The sequence below is a fragment of the Mytilus californianus genome, unplaced genomic scaffold (assembly GCF_021869535.1).
Source record: "Mytilus californianus isolate M0D057914Y unplaced genomic scaffold, xbMytCali1.0.p SCAF_9, whole genome shotgun sequence".
Taxonomy (NCBI): Eukaryota; Metazoa; Mollusca; class Bivalvia; order Mytilida; family Mytilidae; genus Mytilus; species Mytilus californianus.
Genome location: NW_026262745.1, coordinates 77,993,876 through 78,018,714, shown reverse-complemented (window position 1 = coordinate 78,018,714; position 24,839 = coordinate 77,993,876). Strand labels below are relative to the sequence as shown.

Below are 24,839 nucleotides of genomic sequence, written 5' to 3'. Positions count from 1 at the left end.
AAAAGACTGTTTCAATGTACCATATTGTTAGTTGTTGGAAAAACATACAGGAGTTTGGACGGAAAAACTCTCCCATCCCTCCCTTTAAACAAATTTCTGCTATTTCTGAATTTATTTTACAGGTTGCAGTTCTCATTAATATTTTGAACATTCTATCCATGTACCTGATAAGAAGATCATCAAAAATCGTCATGGCAGAACTTGCTTGGACTTAATTGATTATTGAGATGGCGAATTTATCAAAATTCACTGCTTTGCTTGACCCAGCATACACAATTGTTATACACTGACTGGTACACCCGTCAGTGTTTGATAGTCAACTTGTTGTAAATTGTTGACAATTTATGTTATTTGTTTGAAGAAAATTAAATTGACATGACAAATAAGCATCCAAAAACTAATCAAGTTGTTGTTGTTTATTTTACAATGAGGGGTGCATGTTTGTTTTCGAAACTCAATGTTGTATTTACCTTTTTCGTATACCTTTCAATGAAAACGAAAAAATTTTTTCAATTCAATTCTGAAACAAATTATTTGTTTCAAGAAGGTAATTAAGGTAACATTGGTATACAATAGTCATAATTCGATTAAGCAAAAACAAATCCGGGTAACAAACTAAAACCGAGGGAAACACATCAACTATAAGAGGAAAACAACGGAAGAACAGATACACTGAACTACAACAAAAGTAAACTCCAAAATACATAGAAACGGTCTGTAGATAACAACTGCCAAATTCCTGACTTGGTACAGGACATTTTAGTTGAATCTGGTTGTATGGCTAGCGAAACCTCCCGCTTATATGGCAATTTTAAAAATACCGCTAGAATTACAACACTACGTGACAGGAATACTTTACATACAAACGCAAGAACACTAAGCACATAAAATTTACGACAGCACACCCGGACAACACAAACGAAATATAAACTGCGCGTCAAATGAATGGAAACATTTTATTTAAAAAAAATCACCTCTTCCCCCCAAACAAAAAAGAAAAGGATGAATAGCCGATTACTTTATATTGTATATGTACACAGATGCATTACTTTGAACATGATGAAGAAAAAAAGACTGTTTTGTCCTAAAAACAAATAGTGTATATCACTATGCCACCTTTTACATTGTTTTATATCGTATTGTAGAAACGCAGATAGAATAAAAGGACAACAATACTTTTTGAGTAGTCAATTTTGAAATGGTATATTGATTGAAGTGAATAATTCATGTTCATATTGTGCTTTTGTTGAGAATTAACGTTTTGTGATTGATAAGAGCTTATATATTCAGTACCACATTGAATGTGTTCTCATAACGGAGCGTATGAATTATAGCTAATAATTATTATACATTGACTATGAATGTCTTTACATTGGTGGTATTTCTCTATAATGTTGGAGTTGCATATTTTCAGCAATGCACAGTCAGAACATTACGTGTAGATGCAGATAAGACTGGGGCTAGGTATATAAACGGAAACACATATATCACTTTCTCTAATATTGGTCCGAATGCATGTTTCAATGAATGTATCCGAAGAACAAAGTGCCGTTCATTTAGCTACAACAGCATAACACGGAGATGTGACATAAATAAAATGTCCAGTAACTCAGAGACAGATTTTGTGGACGAAACTAATTGTGTTTATGTTGATATGACACAATACAGAGGGGTGAGTAAGATTGTAATTACAGACTTATGCTCAGGGCATTGATATGGACTATCTATGAGTTTCAGTTCCTTTGGTTTTTTCTTTATTCTTCATTTTGTGAGTGCGTGTTGTTTTTAATTTTCATTGTTTTTGTATTTTTATTTAGTCATTCTTTTTTGTTGTTGGTTTTTTTTTTATTGGGAGCGGTTTTGGTGTTTTGTCTTTTTGTGCTTGTTTTGTTTTGTTTTATAATTGCATTTGCTTTTTATTGTTCAGTTGATTTTTCTTGTTTCTAATTAAAATCCAAGATAATATGCATTCGCTCCATATTATTTTATTATTTTATTTTGACATTACGTGTATCCTATAAGGACTCAATCTCAAACAAGTTGCATTTGCATTTATAATGAAATACTTTGAGCTTGAGAAAATTTTCAGGAACTGCCAAATGAATAAAAAAAAACAACACTTTTTTTTATTCTTAAAAAACTGAAATATATATATATAATTATAATTCGACATTTCAGAATCTAATACATTCTGGGTAATATTTTCAAAAGCGTAAAATGAAACATAGTGATGGGTTAAAAAAGTTCTAGACAATGGAAATATATTAAGGGCATACGATATAGTTTTGATCCAACGGTGAATGTTTGACGAAAGTTTGCGTACAAGCTATTTTTCACCTACTGAATTCAAATATGTAATAAAAAATACACCTTCATGTGCTACTTTTAGAGATGAATTTGGTCAAAATATTAGAGATGTACTGGAAATTTCGGTTCTTGGAATTTCTACCCTTTGGAAAGACATACCTTTCTTTTTCAAAAGATAATTTTAAAATATTTGGAATATCTTCTCTTCGTGTGTGCTTTAAGTTTTTGTAACAATTCTTTGGAAATAATTCATCTTTATCACATTTTCATGACTTTAGTAAAAAATGGTATTTTTGCTGTATATTTATCTAATTCAAAAAAAAAATTAATCGATGATTTGTTCATAAAAATTGGCACAAATAATCTGCATACATAATCAAGCCAGATGTTATGTTTGATTGATTGTTGGTTGCTTAACGTCCAGTGTTTGCAAAGAGGAGTCCGTGATCTTTTGACTTAGCTAACTTGTTATAACGACTTAGCTGATCTAACTCGTTATAACAACTTAGCTAATTAGCAAACTCGTTTAAACCACTTAGCTAACTCGGTTAAAGCTTTATTTCATTTTCCAAATTTTAGCATGCCAAACAATGTTCCGATTGACTTGTCTTTGATTTTTCAATATCGTAAAAAGTTAATAGATGCCTATGCATGCTAATATATATTTTTTTGTTTTTGCTGACCCGTTGAATTTTACTGATTATCTTCTTCTTCTTAAAAATTAGTATATATAAGTTTTGGTTCCTTTCTCCTTCCCTTATTAACATGAAACCACTTTCCTTTAATAAAAGTACCTGATCCACTACTGATAAAACTAAGCAAACCAAAAAAAAAAAAAAAGGACTTCTGTGATTTATCTCTTCCGTTTGAACAATCCATCAAGACAAATTAAACAATTTAAATTTATCAGTAAATGTCTTTTAATTTGACACCCTTGTGAAGTTCTACCTTATCTAGAAAATTGTTGCAATCTTCGATGAATGTAGAACATTTAAGTTAAGAATGTATTTCATTTTCATTTTTTTTTTTTTTTTTGAAGTTCAACTACTATTTCTAATTAATGTGCACTTATAGTCGAAATTTAGAAAGTAATGAATAAGAAGACAATCGAAAAAAAAACAATACCAAGATGTTAGGGGTAAAGTCAACTCCTGGAATTGAGTAAGTAGCTAAGTCGTTATAACGAGTTAGCTAAGTTGTTTAAGCGAGTTAGCTAAGTTGTTTAAACGAGTTGGCTAAGTTGATATAACGAATTAGATAATCTACATCGTTTAAAAACGAGTTAGCTAAGTGGTTTAAACAAGTGAGCTAAGTTGTTTGATCGAGTTAGCTAGGTCGTTATAACGACTTAAAAATAAAACACAACCCTGATACTAACCGGCTTCCGTACTACGTCCTTTCAATGCAAACCAATAAAAAATAAAAAAAAATTAAGAATACAACTTTATCTAAAATCTAGCGATTAGTATTACAAAAGGGAGGCCAAAGATACCAAAGAGATATTAAAACTTATTGGTCAAACCAAACTGACAACACAACGACAAAAAAACGGAAAACGACGAAAATAAAACATCAGTCTACAAAATACACATAGAAAAATAAAAGGCAACCCGATCCACAACAAAACAAGGTGCTCCGGAAAGATCACGTGTGTCACATATCGTGCTGAATACAGTCTGAATTTCAAATATGGACGATTTATGAAGGAATTTGTACGTCGCCAATGGTAGAAAAGTGATTCAACTCTGACTCAAATTACGTCAATGGAAAATACACTCAGAACACTATACAACACAAACTTTTACCAAATGCCAAAGGGTATTTTCTGATTGTTGTCGGTGTGAATGAAAACAAATGTTGAGTATACGTCACTGAAAGTGCATATAAAGCCAGAATAGACACATAAGGTTTGAAAATCGTTCCACATCAGCATTGGAAAACTAAACAAGTGTCTTAACATACAGTGTATGTCATGTTGAGTCCAAATATATTGTGAGTACATAATACTAGCGATACCAATTCAACATAGACAATAATATTCTGAATTGTCTTCCTCGTCGATTATATAGCCATGTAGTTTATGCCAATTATGACAAAAAATCATTCAGAAACAGGCTTCATGTGCAAAACAATTAGGCAACTAACTATCGTTTATCTTTATTTATAATATATTTAGGACTCCTTTTATGATCCATGTCCCGGGAGCGATTCTTGTGTGGAAGGAGAAGTTTGCCAGACTCTGAAAGAGGACACAAAGATATGTGTTAAAGATATGAAAGATACTGGTAGGTTTGGTTCTTAATATTATTATCATTGAAGCTTTCATTGATGTTATATTATTACAGTACATTATACGTTGTTCCAGTTACTGTGTTTTTCGTTATTTCCTTTTTATATACTCGTCATAGCAATCTACATAATCTGCATAATGAGGTCGGTCATTTAAAAAAAAGTACAATTTTTGGAACTGAACTTTTCTAGAAATCAAATTTGAATAATTGCCAAAAAAGATTGCCTCGTGCACACTATTAAAAAAAATGATCTTAACGACACCTAAAAGCGATTTGAGTTATCATTTTATGGCTGCTTTTGTTAAATTCTTATCTGTGATTTGTTATAAAACTAGAGTGATAAGAAAAAAGAATGTATACATTTAAAGTTTCGTTTAAATCGTTGAAATTGGTTTTACAATGTATATTTGAAATCACCTTAACAAAAACTATATTAACAAAGAACATAATATAAATAGTACCTGCGATCGAAAAAAATCATCATAATTTTTATTTTTCAAATGCTGACAAAACCAGATTGTTAAAATAGACAATACCAAAAAAAAACACTACTGTTATAAAATAAGGAGATGTGGTATGATTGCCAAGGAGACAACCATCCAATAAAGTCCCAAACTACGCCCTTCAACAAAGAACCAACTCAAATACCGTATATTCAGTTTTAAAAGGCAACATGTGAAAAACAATTCAAACGAAAAGTCAACGTCCTGATTTATGACAACAACAAAAATGACGAAAAATATATATACCAGACAGCACTAACGACAATCACTAAGTTACAGGCTCCTGATTTGAGACAGGCACATTTAGTATGTGGTGAGATTAAACATGTTTGTGAGCGCGCAACCCTTTTCCTAGCCTGGAACATTGGTGTAACGGCACATCCGAAGAACATACTATAAAAATCAGTTGGATATTACCTCATTTATCAGATCGGCCCAAAAGACCATTTATCAGATCGGCCCAAAAGACCATTTATCAGATCGGCCCAAAAGACAGAAAACAACTTATATAAAGACACAAAAGACCCAAAGTACCGTTTGAGTCTACTTACAATCGTATTAACCGGGATATTGATCAAGAGATCAACTGTTTTAGATTGCAGAATTATTTTTCCGTAACAAGAACAAAGATTCACAGTAATAGGATTGACAAGCAAGTAATTGTGGACATTACATGTATCAGTTATATTGCTTATTTTTAATAAAATATGTATAATGTCACATAAACTCATGAATATTTGTTTTTTGTTTAACTAAATTATAAATAATAGATGTCTTTAATTTTTGTTAATCCTGTTACCAATCAATATAAAACTTTAATAACAATTTTTTTTCAATATGAACTTTTATTTTGTCAACTAATAACTAATAACTAATGTACCGTACGGTTATAGATATATATACATATCTATACATTTTTCTGTTGGTGTCAATTATTTCAGCAACATTTTGAATAAACGTGTACTATATGTCCATCCTGTTACCGTTTTTTTTTTGTAACATGATTGACAGTAGCAGAATAGACAAGTTTAAAATAAATTTGAATCTGTTTTGAAAAAGTTACTCAATAACAAGAGGGGTTGGACAGAGGTTAGGAAACATGGGAATAAGGGGGCGGGAAGTGGTAATCAGGGGGAAGCGGGGTATGTCATCGGGAGAAAAGGGGGAGTAAAAATAGGGATATGTTGGAAAAGTTTTTAAACCGATTTTCGTCTGGGAGTAGGATGGAGGAAGTGATATCAAAAGTGGGATATACTGCATTATCTTCTTGTGGCCAAAAAAGTTTCGGTCCCAAATTGATTTTTTCAATGTTGTAACAACACCGTCTTTTTTCCAGGAATAAGTAAAATTGATATCTGACGAAAGCATACTCAAATTATGTGAAGTGTGCGGTATGCATGTATGGTTTTATACTTAATTCTTGCAAACATTTGGGTTCAAATTTCAGTTATCTATTGTGACTTTACTGTTCTTCGTCAAATTATCATGTAACGATCATGGTGATGAACTGTCAGAGGGTCTGAATGGGGTTTACAGAATAGATAATAATGTGCCAAACGGTGCAGAATAAAGGACCGAATTTACAAAGAATAGAGAAAAATAGGCGGAAAAAAAGAATAGAGAATAAAAGGCAAAAAAATAAAATATAGAGAAAAGTGCCAGAAAAAAATAAGTAATACAGAAATGAAGGATAACCCTTCCAGACCCTCCTGTTAGTGTGTGCATGTTTGTAGTTGTCTTGAATATAGAGTATTTTCTAGGATAATGCATTATTGAAATTAAGAACTTCATCATCGGTTTACATTTAATAGGACCGTAGTAGAATTAGGCAATAATGTATGGTAGCTCGTGGTATTTAGAGATTTTACCGCCGTTAGACCATATGTTCGTGAATTGTTTTAAATTTCCAAACATGTCAGACCTACTCATGGTGAAATCAGAGACACACGGGGTTCCATGATCATTGTTCTGAATCTAATATGAAAATCACTAGAAATCGTGTTTCGTCGGACAACGCCTTAAATTTATGACGTATTTGTGCACAAATGTATGAGGGTCTGGATGGGGTTAACAGAATAGAGAATAATGGGCAAAAAGCGCAGGAAAAAACAAACAAAATAGTGAAAAATAGGCCAAAAAAATAAATAAAGAAAAGACAATAAATAATGGGGTGCTAACATATCAAGATTGATGATAACTGCGTGCTAAAACAAAAAGAAAAGAGAATATTGGGCAAAATAAATAAACCATAGAGAAAATGGTCTAAACAATTAAAGAATAAAGAAATGAGGAACCCCCATTCAGCCCTCATATAAAGTAACATCGTCATGCTCTGTCCGACATGGTTTTTTAGTAATCAGTGAGAAATCGGGTGAAAAAGAACGAAAGAAAATCACCTCTTCTTATGATAGAGTCGAGAAAATCAATAATAAAATAATGCCGGTTACGACACTGATCAAAGGTTATTTCTAAATAACAATTGTACATTTTAAAGAAATTATTTTTCAACTGTGTTATTAGAAATATACATGCAAATACACGATGTTTTATGTACAGTTTTTATCGAGATAATTGCATTAGAAGCTTGTGAAACTGAAATATAAAAAATGACAATCTTTGCTGCATATTGGTGGAAAAAATTATGTACATACATGTACAAAATCTAAAGATCTTTCGGGTCACCAATTTTTGGAGTGTTCCACAAAGTCCTCAGCATGTTACTATGTCCCAAAATATACTTATTTTTCACGTTCTTAGTTTTTGGGCACACCGGTCAGCTCTTGTCATATGAAAATTCAATAAAGAAATAGTTTCTTTTCATGAATATAACAACATAAAAGTCTGTCTGTGCAGGTTAAAAAAATAAATATAAATATTCTTCTCCAGTAGGCATCTTTTAACATATTTTCTATAAGATTTTAAGAAAAGGTCTTCTCGATTTTTGTACATGTATTTGCTCTCGATCTATTCACATTCAATGTTTACATCGGGTTAAGGTCCGTTTGAATTTGCTTAGTAACTAAATTTCAAAAGTGCAAATCTTTGCTGCATATCAATCGATTCCTTTGGAATTTTTTCCCTAACTTTCTCTGATCTTACTGCATAAATATACGGATAATTAGCATGTTCCAGAGAGGTATACAGCCAGTAAAAAAAAAAAAATTGAAGTTGGTTTTCCAGGAATTTTTGCGCATAGCAACATTTTAAACCAATTTTACACCAAGCTCCTTTAGTCTGCTGTACTCGTCGTTTTCTATTTATAGAGCGAAATGATAACATTAAATGGAAGTTTTGTTTTTATTTCAACTTATTTCTATTTTTACTATTTACCAGAACGTTTTTCCTTGAATTTATAATTGATAACGTCCTTGCTAAAATGGGACAAACATTGAAAAGATCAAGCTTTTAGTGTTTACAGGGGAGGTAATATTTTGTCCATAGATTGAGATGGATCTAGATCAACTACCTGCTGATATGGCACCTGCTGATATTGCACCATTAATCTGCCAATAGTGCCCCCATGAAGAACGTATGCAATATATTTACATTGTCGGAAAATATAAAATTTATTTGTATGAGCTTTAGAAACAGGACGAAAAGCGAGGCTCGCCGAGCTTTTCTCCTGTTTCGCAGCGAGTACAAATAAATTTTATATTTTCCGACAATGTACATATATTGTATTTTTCCTGAAATTTACACCCAACACTTGAAACTTTAGTTGTTAAAATCTAAATCATTGTCTCTAATTTTTCAAAGAAATCGACATAGTTTGAACGCGGACCGCGAAGAGGACCCCAACATGAACTGGTACGCAAAAAGAAATATCCACATTACCGCTTGCTCAAAATGGAAGAGGGGTAACAGGAGACTTTATTTGTACAAGTACAAATAAAGCAAAAATTTATTTGTGTACCTGTTATTTGTACAATAGTTGGCTGATTGCAGGATATAACTAAAGTTGCTTCTCTTTGTACATTAACCAGTTTAAATTGAAAATGAATGTCATGTAATAACGTGACGTCACGAAAGATGGACGTTTTTTCAAATGCAGCTTTGAACAGATAAAGATTTTACGGTTTACCGGATGTATTTTAAGTAGGAAAATGGTATAAATTAATGAAGAAGCTGGAAATATATTGGATTTTAATATGTGCATATTTGTTTCTACAGCGAATTTGTAGATATTGTAAACTTTGTAACTTTTCTTCCGTTGCTAATGTAAACAAGTTAATGATGGCGGAAACTGCTGTGGTTTTTGTTGATGGAGCATGCAAAAACAATGGTCAAACAAGCGCAAAAGGCGGCTGTGGTGTTTTTTGGGGACACTTTCATCCGTTGAATGTAAGTGAATACTTGGAAGGAAGTAAACAATCAAATAACTGTGCTGAACTATCAGCCGCAATTATTGCATTAACGCAAGCACAAACGTTTAGATTTACGGATGTGGAAATTTATACAGATAGTAAATATGTAAAGGATGGAATTACTAAGTGGATCGGACAATGGACATAAAATTCATGGAAAACAGGTCGAGGCAGCGGAACTGTGTTAAATAAAGAACTATGGATGTTGTTGGATAAATTGCAGAGTAACATTAAAGTTTATTGGAAGTGGGTCGAGGGTCATAATAATGTGGAAGGGAACATAGAAGCGGATTCACTAGCAAAAGCAGGAATTAGTACTAATTCATCATATTGGCAACGTATGGCAGCAATAGATAAAATTGCTGAGGTATGTGTAAATGAAATCAAACAAATTGATGAGTGTAATAGTATAGAAGTTGAAGTTTTAGCAGATGATAAAGCAAAATCCCATTGTTCATTATGTAAAGATTCCGTGGAGGAGATAGGAATAAGGTGTGTACATTGTAAAGTTTGGTAACATTATATTTGTACTTTCTTACCACCTTATCAGTTGTATTTGTTTGTAAATTCGCAAAGAAAATTTACGTGTGAAAAGTATTCTGGTGTTACAAATTTGTTTATTGTAAAAAATATGCTTCATCAAAATAATTGTTCACAAATTGGAGTTCAGTGTGAGCTTGCACATGAAGAAGAAATAAAAAGTAAACCAGTTTCATCTAAAAAATCTGGAAAACAAATTTGCAAAAATATGTTTAACTCAAAGGAACTAAGTACCAAAACACCGAGCGAATCGGAAAATAATAGTATCAATGTAGAAGAGTCCAGCTTTGAAAAACAAATGTTATCTATGCAATCAAAATTCGTAGATACTTTAGACAAGATTACTGAAGCACACGATAAAAGAAATCAATTAGAACAGAAATTTGAACTAGTATTAACACAAAAAGAAAACTTAGAGAAAAAGTTAAGAGCCATGGAAGCCAAATTTGAGGAGAAATCTCTATGTAAATTATGTACAAACTTCAAGCAAGAGGTTAATAAATGTCGACAAGAGAAAAACAGTTTACAAAGTAAATATGCAGATTAATTTTAGAAAGAGAAGTAGAAGTAGTTAAATATGAAACTGAAATTAAAATTGCAAAACAAAAGATGGATTGTAGTAACAGTGAAATCAAAGTTCTGTCAAATCAAATCAAACAGTACGAAGAAAGGTTACATTGTAAAGATATATCTTTATTAGAGATGGAACATAAAGTGTGTGAACAAAGAAATGAAATTATTAAGTTACACGAGGATTGTTCTTTATTGAAAACACAAGTAAATAATAATTCAGACACAAGACAAAGCAATTTACAAACCGTAAGTAAAAGTACAAACACCGAGAGTAACGTACACCAAGTTGATGTCGCATCTATTGATAATTTATCAAACTCCACACCAGTGGTTAAAAATGATGGAAAACAGAAAAATCTGCAATCTTCAGGAAATTTAAATAAAGGGAGGGAAAATAGAAAAGAAATACTTATGATAGGAACCTCAAACACAAAATATATAAGTGCTAAGTATCTATCGTTTGGAAGTGCAAATGTCAACAAGATTATCAAATACAAAATACAGGAGTGTATGGAATATATAGGTACCATTGACGATCCGAATGTCAATTATGATGCAATCATTTTACACATTTTGGGAAATGACATTGAACACAAAACACCAGAAGAATGTATTGCAATTTTTCAAACTTTGATAGATCAGATAAGAGAGAGAAAATTGAGCAAGAAACTTATCATTTCACTTGGACTGCCTAAAAAAGATGGGATAAAAATTAGAAATGTAGAAAAACTGAATATCATGATAAAAGACAAATTTGGTGATGCCAGTGATATTTTCCTGTGTGACAATAGTAACTTGTCATTTCGTGGTCAACCACCAATATATTGATAAATGATGGTATACATTTGACAAAAAAAGGGACATATATACTGTCAGGAAATCTTAAGCAGGCAATTGGTCATAATTTAGAGCTTCGTGGTGACAGACTGGAGATAGGAGGACATATTGGTGTTCAAAATCGGACTTGGTATACATCCGGAGGCCGTAATGTCGGATCAATCAAAACATGGTGGTGAAGAACTCGATAAATATAGGCTATTGGAATGTAAACAAACTTATTTCAAAACAATGTAACAAACTAAATGATAATTTGTTTTTAAAATCTATAGGAAAGTGTGATATTATTGGATTGTCTGAAACTAAATGTGATGTGTCAGGTATAGAACTGGATAACTACATTGTTAGTGATTTTAATAGGGCACAAAACTCAAAACAAAAGCAATTATATGGTGGTTTATCAATTTTAATCAACAAAAATGTAAGAAAGGGTGTAAAATTCCTTAAAAATACATGCTCAGGGTATCAATGGCTAATATTGAATAAAACTTTTTTTGGTTTTGAAGACAATATATTTTTATGTTTTGCTTACATACCCCCCATTAATTCTTCTTTTTTAAAAAGATAAAGACTTTGATATTTTGGCTAATCTTTCTGATGAAGTAGCAACTTATCAAAATAAAGGTCAAGTTATGATTTTATGGGATTTTAATGCAAAGACAGGCAATCTTGAAGATTTTATAAGTAATAATGATGACGATTATAATGATTATGTCCCTGTACCTGAGGAGTATGAATCGGATAAAATAAAGCAGTCACGAGTGAGTAACGATAATAAGTCCTGTTCCAGAGGTAAAGATTTGTTGGATATGTGTATTTCAAGTCGAATTCGTATATTGAATGGTAGAACATTTGGGGATTACCAAGGTAAATTTACATCTTATCAATATAATGGTAATAGTGTAATTGACTACTGTTTGGTATCTGAGGATTTTATAGAAAATGTTTTGTATTTTCATGTTGATGATCCAATACTTAGATTGTCAGATCATGCAAAAGTTTCTGTAAGACTATTGGCTTCCGTTCAAGTTAATTGTTTAAAAGAGAATTTGGATGATTTCCATTTGAAATTCAAATGGGAAACTATATCTCCAGAATTATTTTTAAATGCTCTTAAGTCTGAAGAGATAAAAGTCAAAATTCAAGATTTTAAAAATATTCAAACTCAGTCTCAAAGTGAAGTGGAAGCTGCATTACATTCGTTACATGATATTTTAAAAATGGCAGCAAATAAATCATTAAAAAGGAAAACAAAATCCAGACGTAACGGCATTAAGTCTAAGCCGTGGTTTGATAAGGGGTTATGTAGTATGCGTAAAGAATTAGATCATAAAAGTCAAATGCTAGCAAGATATCCAAATGATCCAATTATACGAGGAAATTTCTTTAAATTTCGTAAATTATATGGTAAAAAATGTAAGTTACAGTATAGACAATATAAGCTGGATATAATTCAAAAGTTGGATAATTTATTCGAAAAAAATCCATCAAAATATTGGGAACTTTTAAACAAATTAAAATATGAAGATGAAAATAAATTGTCAAGTAATAGTATAATTTCAGCTGACGAGTGGTTTAAACATTTTCAAGAATTAAATACGGTCTCTTCAAAATATCAATTAAAAATACTAGAATTTAGAACAAAGAAAGACTTTTTCTGAGCTTGATTATAAAATTACAGAGAAGGAAGTGACAGAGGCAATACATGCATTAAAAAATGGTAAATCTAATGGATAAGATTGCATTTCAAACGAAATGCTCAAATGTAGTGAGTTAATTCTGCTTCCATGTTATGTAAAACTATTTAATATTATATTATGCACTGGTTTTTATCCAAAATATTGGAAAACAGGGTATATTATACCAATTATTAAATCAGGTTCAAAATATGACCCTTCTGATTATAGAGGTATTGCTATTATAAGTTGTATTGGAAAGTTGTTTAATTCCATTCTTAATAATAGATTTGATAGTTATTTGACTAAGTTTAATGTAATTTCTGAATCACAGATTGGTTTTCAGAAAAATCAAGAACAGTAGATCATATGTTTATTTTGAGGACCCTAATTGAAAAGTGTATAGCAAACAAAACTTACTTATACACATGTTTTGTAGATTCTAGGAAAGCTTTTGATTCTGTAGTTCATGAAGCCTTGTTGTTAAAACTCCAAAACATTGGGATAGGGGGTTATTTTTGTAATATTATTAAGAACATGTATAATAATAATTTTTTACAAGTTAGATTAAATGATAAATTAACAGATAAACTTAAAGCTAACATTGGAGTTAGACAAGGGGATAATCTAAGTCCCAATCTTTTCAAGATATTTGTCAATGATTTGCCGTGTATTTTTGATGAATACTGTGTACCAGCTGAAATAGGAAGTACAAAACTTAATTGTTTAATGTATGCCGATGATGTTGTGCTTCTTTCTACTAGTCAAACAGGTTTGAGTAGATGTTTAAATAAATTAGAAGAATATTGTAAAAGTTGGTGTATTCAGGTTAATCTAAAGAAAACAAAAATTGTAATTTTTAACAAAGGTGGTAAAATAATTAAAAGTAACTTTTATTTTAATGGTGAACCAATTGAGAATGTTAGAAATTATAAATATCTAGGTGTTTTTTTATTCTGCTTCTGGAAGTTTTTCTACGGCTAGATATGATTTGTATCAAAGGGGATTAAAAGCTTTTTTTAAGTTAAAAAGTACTTTCGGTGAAAACATCCCAAAAATTGATAGTTGTTTACATATCTTTGACCATACAATAAAGCCAATTTTAACATATGGCTCAGAAATTTGAGGAACTTGTACTTTTAATTTTTCAAAATGTCAAACAAACAGCCCCTTTGAAATTGAGAAAAAATTTAGTAAGTTTGATTGCGAGAACTTAAGTTTAAAGTTCTACAAATACATTCTCGGGGTAAATAAAAAGTCATGTAATTTAGCTGTTATGGGAGAGTTAGGTCGTACTCCATTGCATATTGAAATCATTTGTTCTATTCTTAAATTTTTACAAAGAATTAATTTGTTCTATTCTTAAATTTGTACAAAGAATTAATGGTTTAGAAAAGGATCATTTATTAAAACAAGCCCTATTCACAAGTATTGACACTCACAAATGTAATAAGTCATCTTGGTACTAGTATTGTATATATTTCAAGATGTATTGATGTTGATATGGAAAGTTTTGACATTGAAAAAGTTAAAAATATTTTGATTAGTAGATATAGGATTTACTGGAAAAATACTATAGAAGATAATGCAAATGTTAAAAAAAAGGAAAATTGCGTACTTATTTTAAATTTAAAAACATCTTCAAAAAGGAAGCATATTTATGTCAAGTTAATAAATTTCAGTATCGAAAAAGCTTAACTCAATTTAGAATCAGTGCTCATCAGTTAGCTATTGAGAAAGGTAGATATAAAAAAATCGATAAAGATAAAAGATTTTGTGGGCAGTGTAAAAATATGCAGGTTGAAGACGAGTTTCATTTTTTAATGGAATGCACTGCATATGAAAAGGAACGGAATTTTATTCTTAATGAAACATGCATTCAATATAAAAACTTCCCTTTTATTTCAAAGTATGAAAAATTTATTTGGTTAATGGCATGTGAGTCTGAAAATGTTAATATGTCAGTGTCAAGATTTATAAGTACTTGTTTTGAAATAAGAGAAAATTTGCATTCCAGTAGCTAACCAAATATACATGTAGTAGTGCTGTTACAGTAGTTTATTTATTTTCATGTATTAGAGAGGGTTAATATTCTATTTTATTTATTTTCAAACACCATCTGGTATGGAGTATAGTTATTTAATCATTTATTTTAAGGTAATATATTTTAAAAATTACTGCATAATTAATACTATATATATATGTATATGCTCGGAAACGGGCCCTTTAATTGGATTCAATAAATATTCTTATTTTTATTCTGTTTGCTTTATTAATCAAATTAAGATAAATAACAATAATAAGAAACTATGAGATTAATTTTTAAGATCACAGAAAAGTATATTTTAAATGTTTTATAAATTTTTGAATACACTGTTTAAAGTTGTTTTTTTTTAGGTTCACAATGAGAAAACATAAATTAATTGAGAAAAAACAGTAAAGTTTTAGTAATGCTCTATTTGAACTTATAGCAGGAACTTAACTTATAATTCGTTTAAAAAATAAGACTGTCAGATTTTCGTTAAAAGATTTTTGTTTGAAGAACACTAAATGAAGTTGATCATCCAACTAATATGATTTACACAAGGATTTTTATAATAAATGCAAAACGATAGATTTTGTTAATTTAGGAAGGGGGGTTCTGCAGTTTGACCACGTTTATGGTGATCGTGATATATATATGTGCGATATCCGTGATCATGGTGTAAGTGTATTTATAATTTGTATCAATATATACAGTTACTACTTATTTCATTACATATATTTTGATAGAGGAACCAGTGTTTATTTGCTTTATTCTTTTCTTGTATACAATTAAAATTCAATTTATCGATTACTTATTGTACTAATATTCGACATATATCACTGATAGCACTAGCAGAAGGGGAATATTTAATTTACACTGATATTAGGAATAATACAAATTGTTAGATTGATTGATCGGGGTTTGTTTTACGTCCAGTGCCAAATATTTCATGCATGCTCAGGATGATGACAAATTAACAATGAATACAACCGGAAGGTCCTTTAATCGGGATGAATCGCGGGAAATTTAAACTGTCACTAGAAAATAAATGTAGGAGAGAAAGTCACAGGACAAAAAGACACAGACAAAAAGGAACGGACAAAAAGTCACAGGACATAAAGTCACAATTCAGTTTTGAGATTATTTTTCCCTGAATAAGAAAACTCTTATTTTTAAAAACATTTATGTATATAAATTAAATATTCTGTTATTATTATATATAAAGCAACTTTGTAAACAAAATGTATTCTAAACAAAATTGTTAAGAAAACAATTTGTCTAAGTGGATTGATACTTAAATGGCTTCATGGTACCAAGAAATATATCCTTTGCATGATCAAAATTTGATAAATCTTCCTTTATCAAGACTTATGAACAATTCAAAATTAATATATGTAATAGAAAGAAATTATTTCAAGATCTTTCTCTTATATATTCAAACTATAATAAACAAATTATAATGTTGTGTCCTGTGACTTACTGTCCTATCAAATTTGTGACTTTCTATCAGTTTACCTAGAAAATAAGGGTATATTGGACAGAAACAGAAACAGAAATTTAGCCTTGCAACATGCAAACTTTCTGACCAGACGTGTGGTTGCGCATTTATAGATCCCACACACACGACCAAACTTTGGCAAAAGTTTTACTGCCGACCGGAAGAAGACCAAAAGTGACCACTTTTCTGTTCCTGAGTCACCTTTGGGGTTAACGCAAATAATATCTTTAAATTATCTAGAAGGGGTCTTAAAGGAATTCGGTCTTATTTTAGGATAAAACATGATAAAAAAAGGACATTTAATGACACCATAGCGTAAATCTGGGAAAAAGGAATACCATTTAGATTAGTTTTTGTCTGAAAAAAGTTGCTATATTCGGGCGTACCACCAAACGGTGTATTTGGGATTTGCTATATACACGGGACATAATCCCACCTGAACTTCGTCATTATACAGGGATTGACACTACTAAATTCAATCGTTGTCACATGTAGGTTTCCGATTGTAGTAAGAAAACCAGGACGGGTTCAAACAGAAAGATTTTAAAAGCAGAGAAAACTGTGCATTATTAAAACAGCACGACTTTGTCAGATGACAATACGAATACTAAAAATCCCGTCCAAATACAAGGCGTAGGTACTTTAATTCAGTCACGGACCCACAATGTCGCGGGTGTGTTCTTGTATTGTATAATTTGCCTCAATTCTTTCGGTCATTTTTGGAGAAAAGTGAACCTAGAAGAATTGATTCAACTCTTTCATACACAATCCCATATAGGTGGACGACGCAGTGAAGGGGCCTTTTACAACAGTTTACAACAATACACATAGAAGTAGAATCAATTTGAATGATATATTACCATCAAAAAGGATTCTATACTTCGCGTATACACTGTTGATAAAGAGCCCATTTCTGCCTATAACATCACCTGCTGACACGACCCTCCCTAGTAGAAAGGGTCTCTATCGATCCTTTATTGACTTATAACATCACCTGCTGATATGACCCCTTCATATAGGCACCATAGAAAGTGTCTCTATCGACCTTTTCTTTACTTATAACATCACCTGCTGATATGACCCCTCCCTATATACACATTAGAGTGTCTCTATCAACCACTTCTTTACTTATAACATCACGTGCTGATAAGACTCCTCCATATAGGCACCATATAAAGTGTCTTTATCGATCCTTTCTTTTCAAACATCACCTGCTGATATGACCCCTGACTCCCTATAGGCAACATAGAAAGTGTCTCTATCGACCTCGTCTTTGCTTATCACATCCCTTGCTGTTATGACCTCTCCTTATAGGCACCATGGAAAGTGTATCTATCGACGCTTTCTTTACTTATAACATCACCTGCTGATATGACCGCTTCCTATAGGCACCATAGAAAGTATCTCAGTCGACCCTTTCTTCACTTATAACATCACATGACCCCTCCCTATAGGCACCAAAGAAAGTGTCTCTATCAACCCTTTCTTTACTCATAACATCATCTGCTGATATGACCCCTTCCTATAGACACCATAGAAAGTGTCTCTATCGACCCCTTCTTTACATATAACATCCCTTGCTGATATGACCTCTCCCTACAGACACCATAGAAAGTGTCTTTAGACAGGGGCTGATCTTGGATTTTTGAAAGAGGGCGTTATTCCCGATAATTGAACATAGACTGCCGAGCGGAGCTAGGTTATAAATAATTTGGACGATTTTATACTAAAAATTTACATATATCGTGATGAACATAAGTTTTTTTAAGTTTTTTTGCAATCAAAGGGGGTCGTACGCCCTCTTCATCCCTGGATCTATCACTGTCATATAATATGTATTAGACACTATAATTGTGTTTCATTTCATCAAAAAGTTTGCTAAACCAGATTTACCATGTCCTAATGTTTTTATCTTCAACAGATTTTAGAAGAATCGACCTTGTAGTCGGAAAGACATGTGGACAAAGTTCTACTAATGGTTTCACATGTAACTATGCTATTGATGGGAACCTAGACACCTTTTCTCACACAGCACATACCGATTTCAGTGATGGAGTTAACTATGGAACGAGCAAACCATATTGGTGGGTCGACTTAGGAAACACTTACAAAGTCCGTCGTGTTGACGTCTACAACAGATTGGAAGCTGGTAATATAATAATAGAACTTAATACGTAGCAATGGATATGATGGATTCTTTCACTTTGAGATTATAGTACAACGAGATAGTATGCTCAAAAGTCAAGCTGTGAACAGTGAAAGAATTAAGTATATAAGAGCCATAGCTCTGCTTTCCATTGAAATTCCGAAAATATTCAAATTCTTAAATCTTAATTGTATCGATAAAGTAATAGGATAATATAATCTAGACACTTTAGAAAAAAACCCATGTTAGTGGTGATCTCACTGTAACGTCATAAAATTTATGAATTGACATTTTTTACCTTAAACGGGTCATTTAACAGTTATGTTTTGCAGTAGTGATACCAGAAAATATATATTGTAAACATAAAAGCATAGGTTCTAACGATTGATCAAACCAAGATGGTATGAAACTTGATTTACCACTCGTACTTTGACATTTCTTTAATTTATCATCTGCTGAAGTGTTTTTTCCTTGTTCATCAAGAGATGTAAAACCAACTTTTAGTATTGCAGCATATTTATGATTTCTTGTATTACTGTAGTTACTTTCTGAGGACATCAGATCTTGAACTGAATAATTGAATAATTATTGCATCTGCTTTAAATGATCTCGATTGAATTGTCATAAATGTCTTTCCTCCTTCACAGGACATGACTTATAACTAGTAATATGGCGGGTGTCTTGCATGAAGCAGGAACTGCTCATCCGTCCGGACTCCGGATCCCCCAGTTTTTTGGGGTTCGTGCTGTTCGTTGATGTGTGTACTTTTTAATTTTTTGTGTTATATGTTGGTTGTCTGTGTCTCCATTGTTTTGGTGTTCTCATTTTTGTTCGTTGTCTTTTTGGCACTTTGTATATAAATAAGATGTGGTATGAGTGCAAATGAGACAACTATCCATCCAAGTCACAATGTATTTAAAGTTAACAATTATAGGTCAAAGAACGGAGCTTTGGCTCACACCAAAACAGTAAGCTATAAAGGGCCCCCAAAATGACTAGTGTAAATCAATTTAAACAGGAAAACCAACGGTCTAATCTATATACAAAACGAGAATCACCTATGAACCACACCAACAAACGACAACTACTGAACAACAGGCTCCTGACTTAGGACAGGTACATAAAAATGCAGCGGGTATGGATAGTTTTGTTCCGTCGACAATATTGCAGTTGAAGGTAACACTTCTCCCCCTTCAGCGTCGTTTATTCTAACAACGAAACTTGGCATGATTTTGTGAAGAATCGTTCTTGACTTTGATAAGAAATCTGTGTTAATGCTAGAAACAGTTTAAAGGGTCGCGATTTACTGTTGACTAAAGCAATCTTGCGATCGCTTTTTATTTTTTTAAATGATTACAAAAAAAACCGGTGCGGGAAATACTAGTAGACACGATTACTTTTCCGGATGCGGGAAGCGGGAATATTTTTAAAAAAATAATGTTTTCCGTTTAGAAAAAAGTATGTGCGGGCGGGTCCGTCGAACAGGGAATTAAATTGGTGTGACCTAAGATAACTATGTTAGGCATATGGGTTCCTTTCAACGCCTACGTGTTCGTCAGACCTCGACCTAATTTCATGAATCAGTGGTCAAGAGTAAAGTTAAATGATTAGGTCCTTTCTCGGATACTATAAGCAGAAGGTCAACTTTATGTGGTGTATGGAATGATTGTAAGGGGTACATGTCAGTCTGGCAGGTTTCATCTGACCTTGATCTCATTTTCATGGTTCATTGGTCAATGTTAAGTTTTTGTGTTTTGGTCTGTTTTTCAAGTTCTATAAGCATGTTGGTCAACTATATTTGGTGTATGGAATGAATGTAAGGTCTGCATGTCGGTCTAGTATCAACTGACCACGACCTCATTTTCATGGTTCATTGGTCAATGTTAGGTGTTTGTACAAACGTTTTGGTTGGTTTTTCAAATACTACATGTTCTTATAGCAATAGGTCAGCTATGTGTGGTGAATGGGACATTTGTAAGGTGGACATGTCTGTCAGGTATTATCTGATCTTTTCCTAATGACCTCATTTTCAAAGTTCATTGGTCAATGTTAAATTTTCGTAATTTTGTCTGTTTATCAGATCAGTACATACTATAAAAAACAGGTCATCTATATTGGGTGTATGGAATAATTGTAAGGTGTATATGTCTATCTGGCCTGGTTCATCTGACCATGACCTCATTATCATAGAACATTGATAATGTTATGTTTATGTGATTACTGTACTTGTAGTAGAACCTTCATGTTACAGACTTTCAACATAAATTCAATGGTAAGTAAGACAGGCGAGACATTTCAGCGTGTGCACTCATGTTCATCTGGGTGTTACATTTTGTGGATGATGTATCTATTGTGCCATCTGAGTGTGCTATGGTTATGAATTTAAGATATTCCTTTCGAATCGTGTTATTAGTTAACTACAATGTATCATGTGGTTGCAATGGACTTAAATATCCCCATCACACCAACTTCTTGGATGAGACAGCGTAAACTCTGCTAGTCTCTCGAAAAGGGACGAGAAAAAAGATGCAAACAACAGTATTCAACAGCGACACGGCTATGAAATCATTCTGGCGTAAAAAGACCGTTATGTGGGTCTTAATCGGGTTAACAGCATAGAGAATTAACGGGTAAAAAATTAAATAATAGAGAAAAAATTGACAAAATATAAAGAATAGTGAATAATGATGTGCTAAAATATAAAGAATAGAGAAAACAGTCTAAACAATTAAAAACACAGAAATGACAACCGACCCATTCAGACCCGACGTTATTTTTTTTTTCGGTCCCTTTTGGTCGTATAGCTCCACACGTATTCACATATTTATACAACTTCGGTTTTCATTTTTTGGTGTTTTAGCATTCTAGATGAGGAAAACGCTTCGGACACACCAAATTAAAAAATGTTATTTTATTCATTGTCGAGATTTGGTTGCAGCAATTACATGTCAGAATACAGCTCATATTCATAACATGAGGTCAAGGTCAGATGAACTCTGTCAGACTGATATGTTCATCATACAAGCATTCTACATACCAAATAAGGTTGATCTATTTCTTTTAGTTTCTGAGAAATCGACCTAATCACGACATTAAACTGATCTATGAAATGGAGTAAAAGGTTAGGTGAACCTTCGTCTGACAGACATGTATACCTGGCAATGATTCAATATACGAAATATAGTTGTCCTATTACTCATTTTTTCTTGAATACAAATATAGGTTTTAAGCAGTCTCTGAATCATTAAAAAAGTTCAAGGACAAGTGATATATGCCAGACAGAAACATCCGAACATGCAGTGTATGTAAACAAGATATAAAGTGTCCATGTCTTCTTCCTTCCGAAATATGAAGCTTTTTAATACCTATATTTCATAACGAACAACAAATGGTCCATATAGCCTGACTTGGTGCAGTAACAAACAATGAACAACACATGTTCTCTAAAGCTAATCTTGGTAAAGGAATAAACAACTAACAAATGTTCTATATATACTGACTTGGTGCAGGAACAAACAACGAACAACATATGGTCCCTAAAGCCTGACTTGGTGCAGGAACAAACAACGATCAACAAATGGTCTATATAGCCTGACTTGGTGCAGTAATAAACAATGAACAACACATGGTCTATATAACCTGACTTGGTGCAGTAATAAACAATGAACAACACATGGTCTATATAGCCTGACTTTGTGCCGGAATAAACAACGAACAACACATGGTCCATATAGCCCGACTTGGTGCCGGAACAAATCAGATTTTAAAGACATGCAACAACAAACAACACATAGTCCATATAGCCTGACTTGGTGCAGGAACAAATCAGATGTTTTCATACATACAAACGAAGACATGCAACAACAAACAACACATGGTCTATATAGGCTGACTTGGTGCTGGAACAAATCAGATGTTGTCATACATACAAACGAAGGCATGCAACAACGAACAACACATGGTCCATATAGCCTGACTTGTTGCCGGAACAAATCAGATGTTGTCAAACATACAAACGAAGACATGCAACAACGAACAACACATGGACCATATAGCCTGACTTGGTACCGGAACAAATCAGATGTTCTCAATTTTTTAAACCTTTTTTTACTAGAGCACAAACTCCCTCCTTTGTCTATTTAGACCATGTGTCGTGAAGGTAAACACACACTGTAAAAAATACTGCACAGTCCAATTACAAAAATGATGACCGATAACTAGATATAAAACACTGCACACTGTTCGGAAAGCAGGGTGAAAATGAGCTCGCTACTACAGGAAGCCAGCTAAGGTAGCATTTGCTGTTGGTTTAATGCTACCGTTCAAGAAAAAAAAATCAGAAATAACAAATGTATATCGATGACATATGGAATTTCAAAACATACATGTATTCTTAGCAATCGACTATTGTAACACATATATTTATTTATTTATTATTTATTTATGTATTCATATGTATAGGACATAGACTACACAACTTAGATGTCACTGCTGGGAAGTCATTGTCAGTTATGAGCTTGTGTGATCATTACAAAGGAAGGGCTCAGAATGGGGAACAGGTCATCCTCGTCTGCATGCAGCCAATTGAGGCTCGCTATGTCAAACTACAGATCATGGAGGAGAACACAGCAGATAATTTTCTGCAATTAGCTGAGGTCAAAGTATATGAATGATAACGTCTTATAGAATATATAATGTAAAGTAAAATACCTCATATATGTATAGTCTGTACTATTCAATCTGTTATTTATAAAAGGTTTTGAATAATAAAATTTTTTTGATAATTTATTAAAATATATTGATTGATTGATTGTTGGTTATTAATGCAATTTTCAGTACTCTTGACTATATATCGTGGTGGCCAGTTTTTATTGGTGAGAAAAGCCGAAGTACCCCGAGAGAACCACCAATATTCGGCAGGAAAACTTGAAATCCTAGTCAGTTAAGAGGGGCGTAAAGGGGGGGGGGGGGTATCTGCACGGAAGATCGCGAAATAAAATTATCATTTCACGATGAACGAACAATTAAAAATTTCTTGCACGTTGATCTTTTTACCGATTTCACGAAACACGGTGAATAACGAACCTTTTTCACGGCTGCACGTGAAATAAAAATGGCAAAACACGTTGCACGAAAATAACCCTTTACCACCCTCAGTTAAGATAGGAGTCTCGAAACGCAGAAAAAATAATTTCTTATAGATCGTTGTATTGAAAATTTTGATCACATCTAGTATTGGCAAGTCAAATACACATAAGAATAGAGGCAGAAGATACCAAGAAGACTATTAAACATCATTAGTCGCAGAAAAACAGACAATACCATGGACAAAAACCTAACGACGAAAAGGCAAACAACAGCATACACAACACTACTACTATACCTTGCATAAGTATACTCTTTTATAAATCATATATATGTCTGGGGTAAAGTGTTGATTACCCTCATACTGAAAAGATCGCACATTTTTTACTCTGGGTCTACTCCATAACTAACTGATATTCATCCATTTATCACGTTTATATTAGGATTATCTCTGTGTATCTCTGCAGTTTATATGATTACATAATTATATCAATGAAGCATTTTTAGAGCATATTAAGATCACAAAACATCATGCATGCCTCGTTCTGAAAATGCATGAAATATTTGCCACTTGACGTTAAGCAACCAAGAATCAATCAATCATGCATTCCAATAATATGCATTGACAATGGCGTTATAATTTACATTCGTATAAACAAACTATGAAATGATTGTAAATTATTTACACGTATATGACACGCTATTGGGGTGTGGGATAAAGGGGGCGAAAAACAAATTTTGGTAAAAACGTTAAAAGGCCAAATAACGTAGGAAGTTGAAAGGCATTGAAGACCCAAAAATCCGAAAGGTTTTGCCAATTACAACTAAGGTAATCATTTCTTGGGGTAGAAAAACCTTAGAATTTCTGAGAACTCACATGGTCATTTGACTGTCAGTTTAATTTTTAATGTGAAATAACGAGTTCCAAATAAAAATATTAAAAAAAAACATACTTTATTGATTTTTTTGTAACACAGTTTAATGTGCAAATAA

The 24,839-nt window shown here is 32.4% G+C and overlaps 1 protein-coding gene across 1 annotated transcript; it reads left to right on the top strand.

Annotated features, from left to right (window-relative positions):
* Nucleotides 1–1,265: 1,265 nt before the first annotated feature.
* Nucleotides 1,266–23,567, top strand: LOC127716310 (uncharacterized). Its single transcript, XM_052222483.1, has 4 exons — nucleotides 1,266–1,672; nucleotides 4,484–4,592; nucleotides 18,537–18,764; nucleotides 23,223–23,567. Exons 1-4 carry the CDS (start codon nucleotides 1,358–1,360, stop codon nucleotides 23,432–23,434), a joined length of 864 nt encoding a protein of 287 aa, XP_052078443.1. The 5' UTR covers nucleotides 1,266–1,357; the 3' UTR covers nucleotides 23,435–23,567.
* Nucleotides 23,568–24,839: the final 1,272 nt, after the last annotated feature.

Bases quoted from the DNA above. Each gene is read 5' to 3' on its own strand.
- LOC127716310 (XM_052222483.1), top strand. From the start codon at position 1,358: ATGAATGTCTTTACATTGGTGGTATTTCTCTATAATGTTGGAGTTGCA. The intron at 1,673-4,483 runs GTGAGTAAGATT...TAATATATTTAG, and splicing joins ATATGACACAATACAGAGGG to GACTCCTTTTATGATCCATG. The intron at 18,765-23,222 runs GTAATATAATAA...TCATATGTATAG, and splicing joins CTACAACAGATTGGAAGCTG to GACATAGACTACACAACTTA.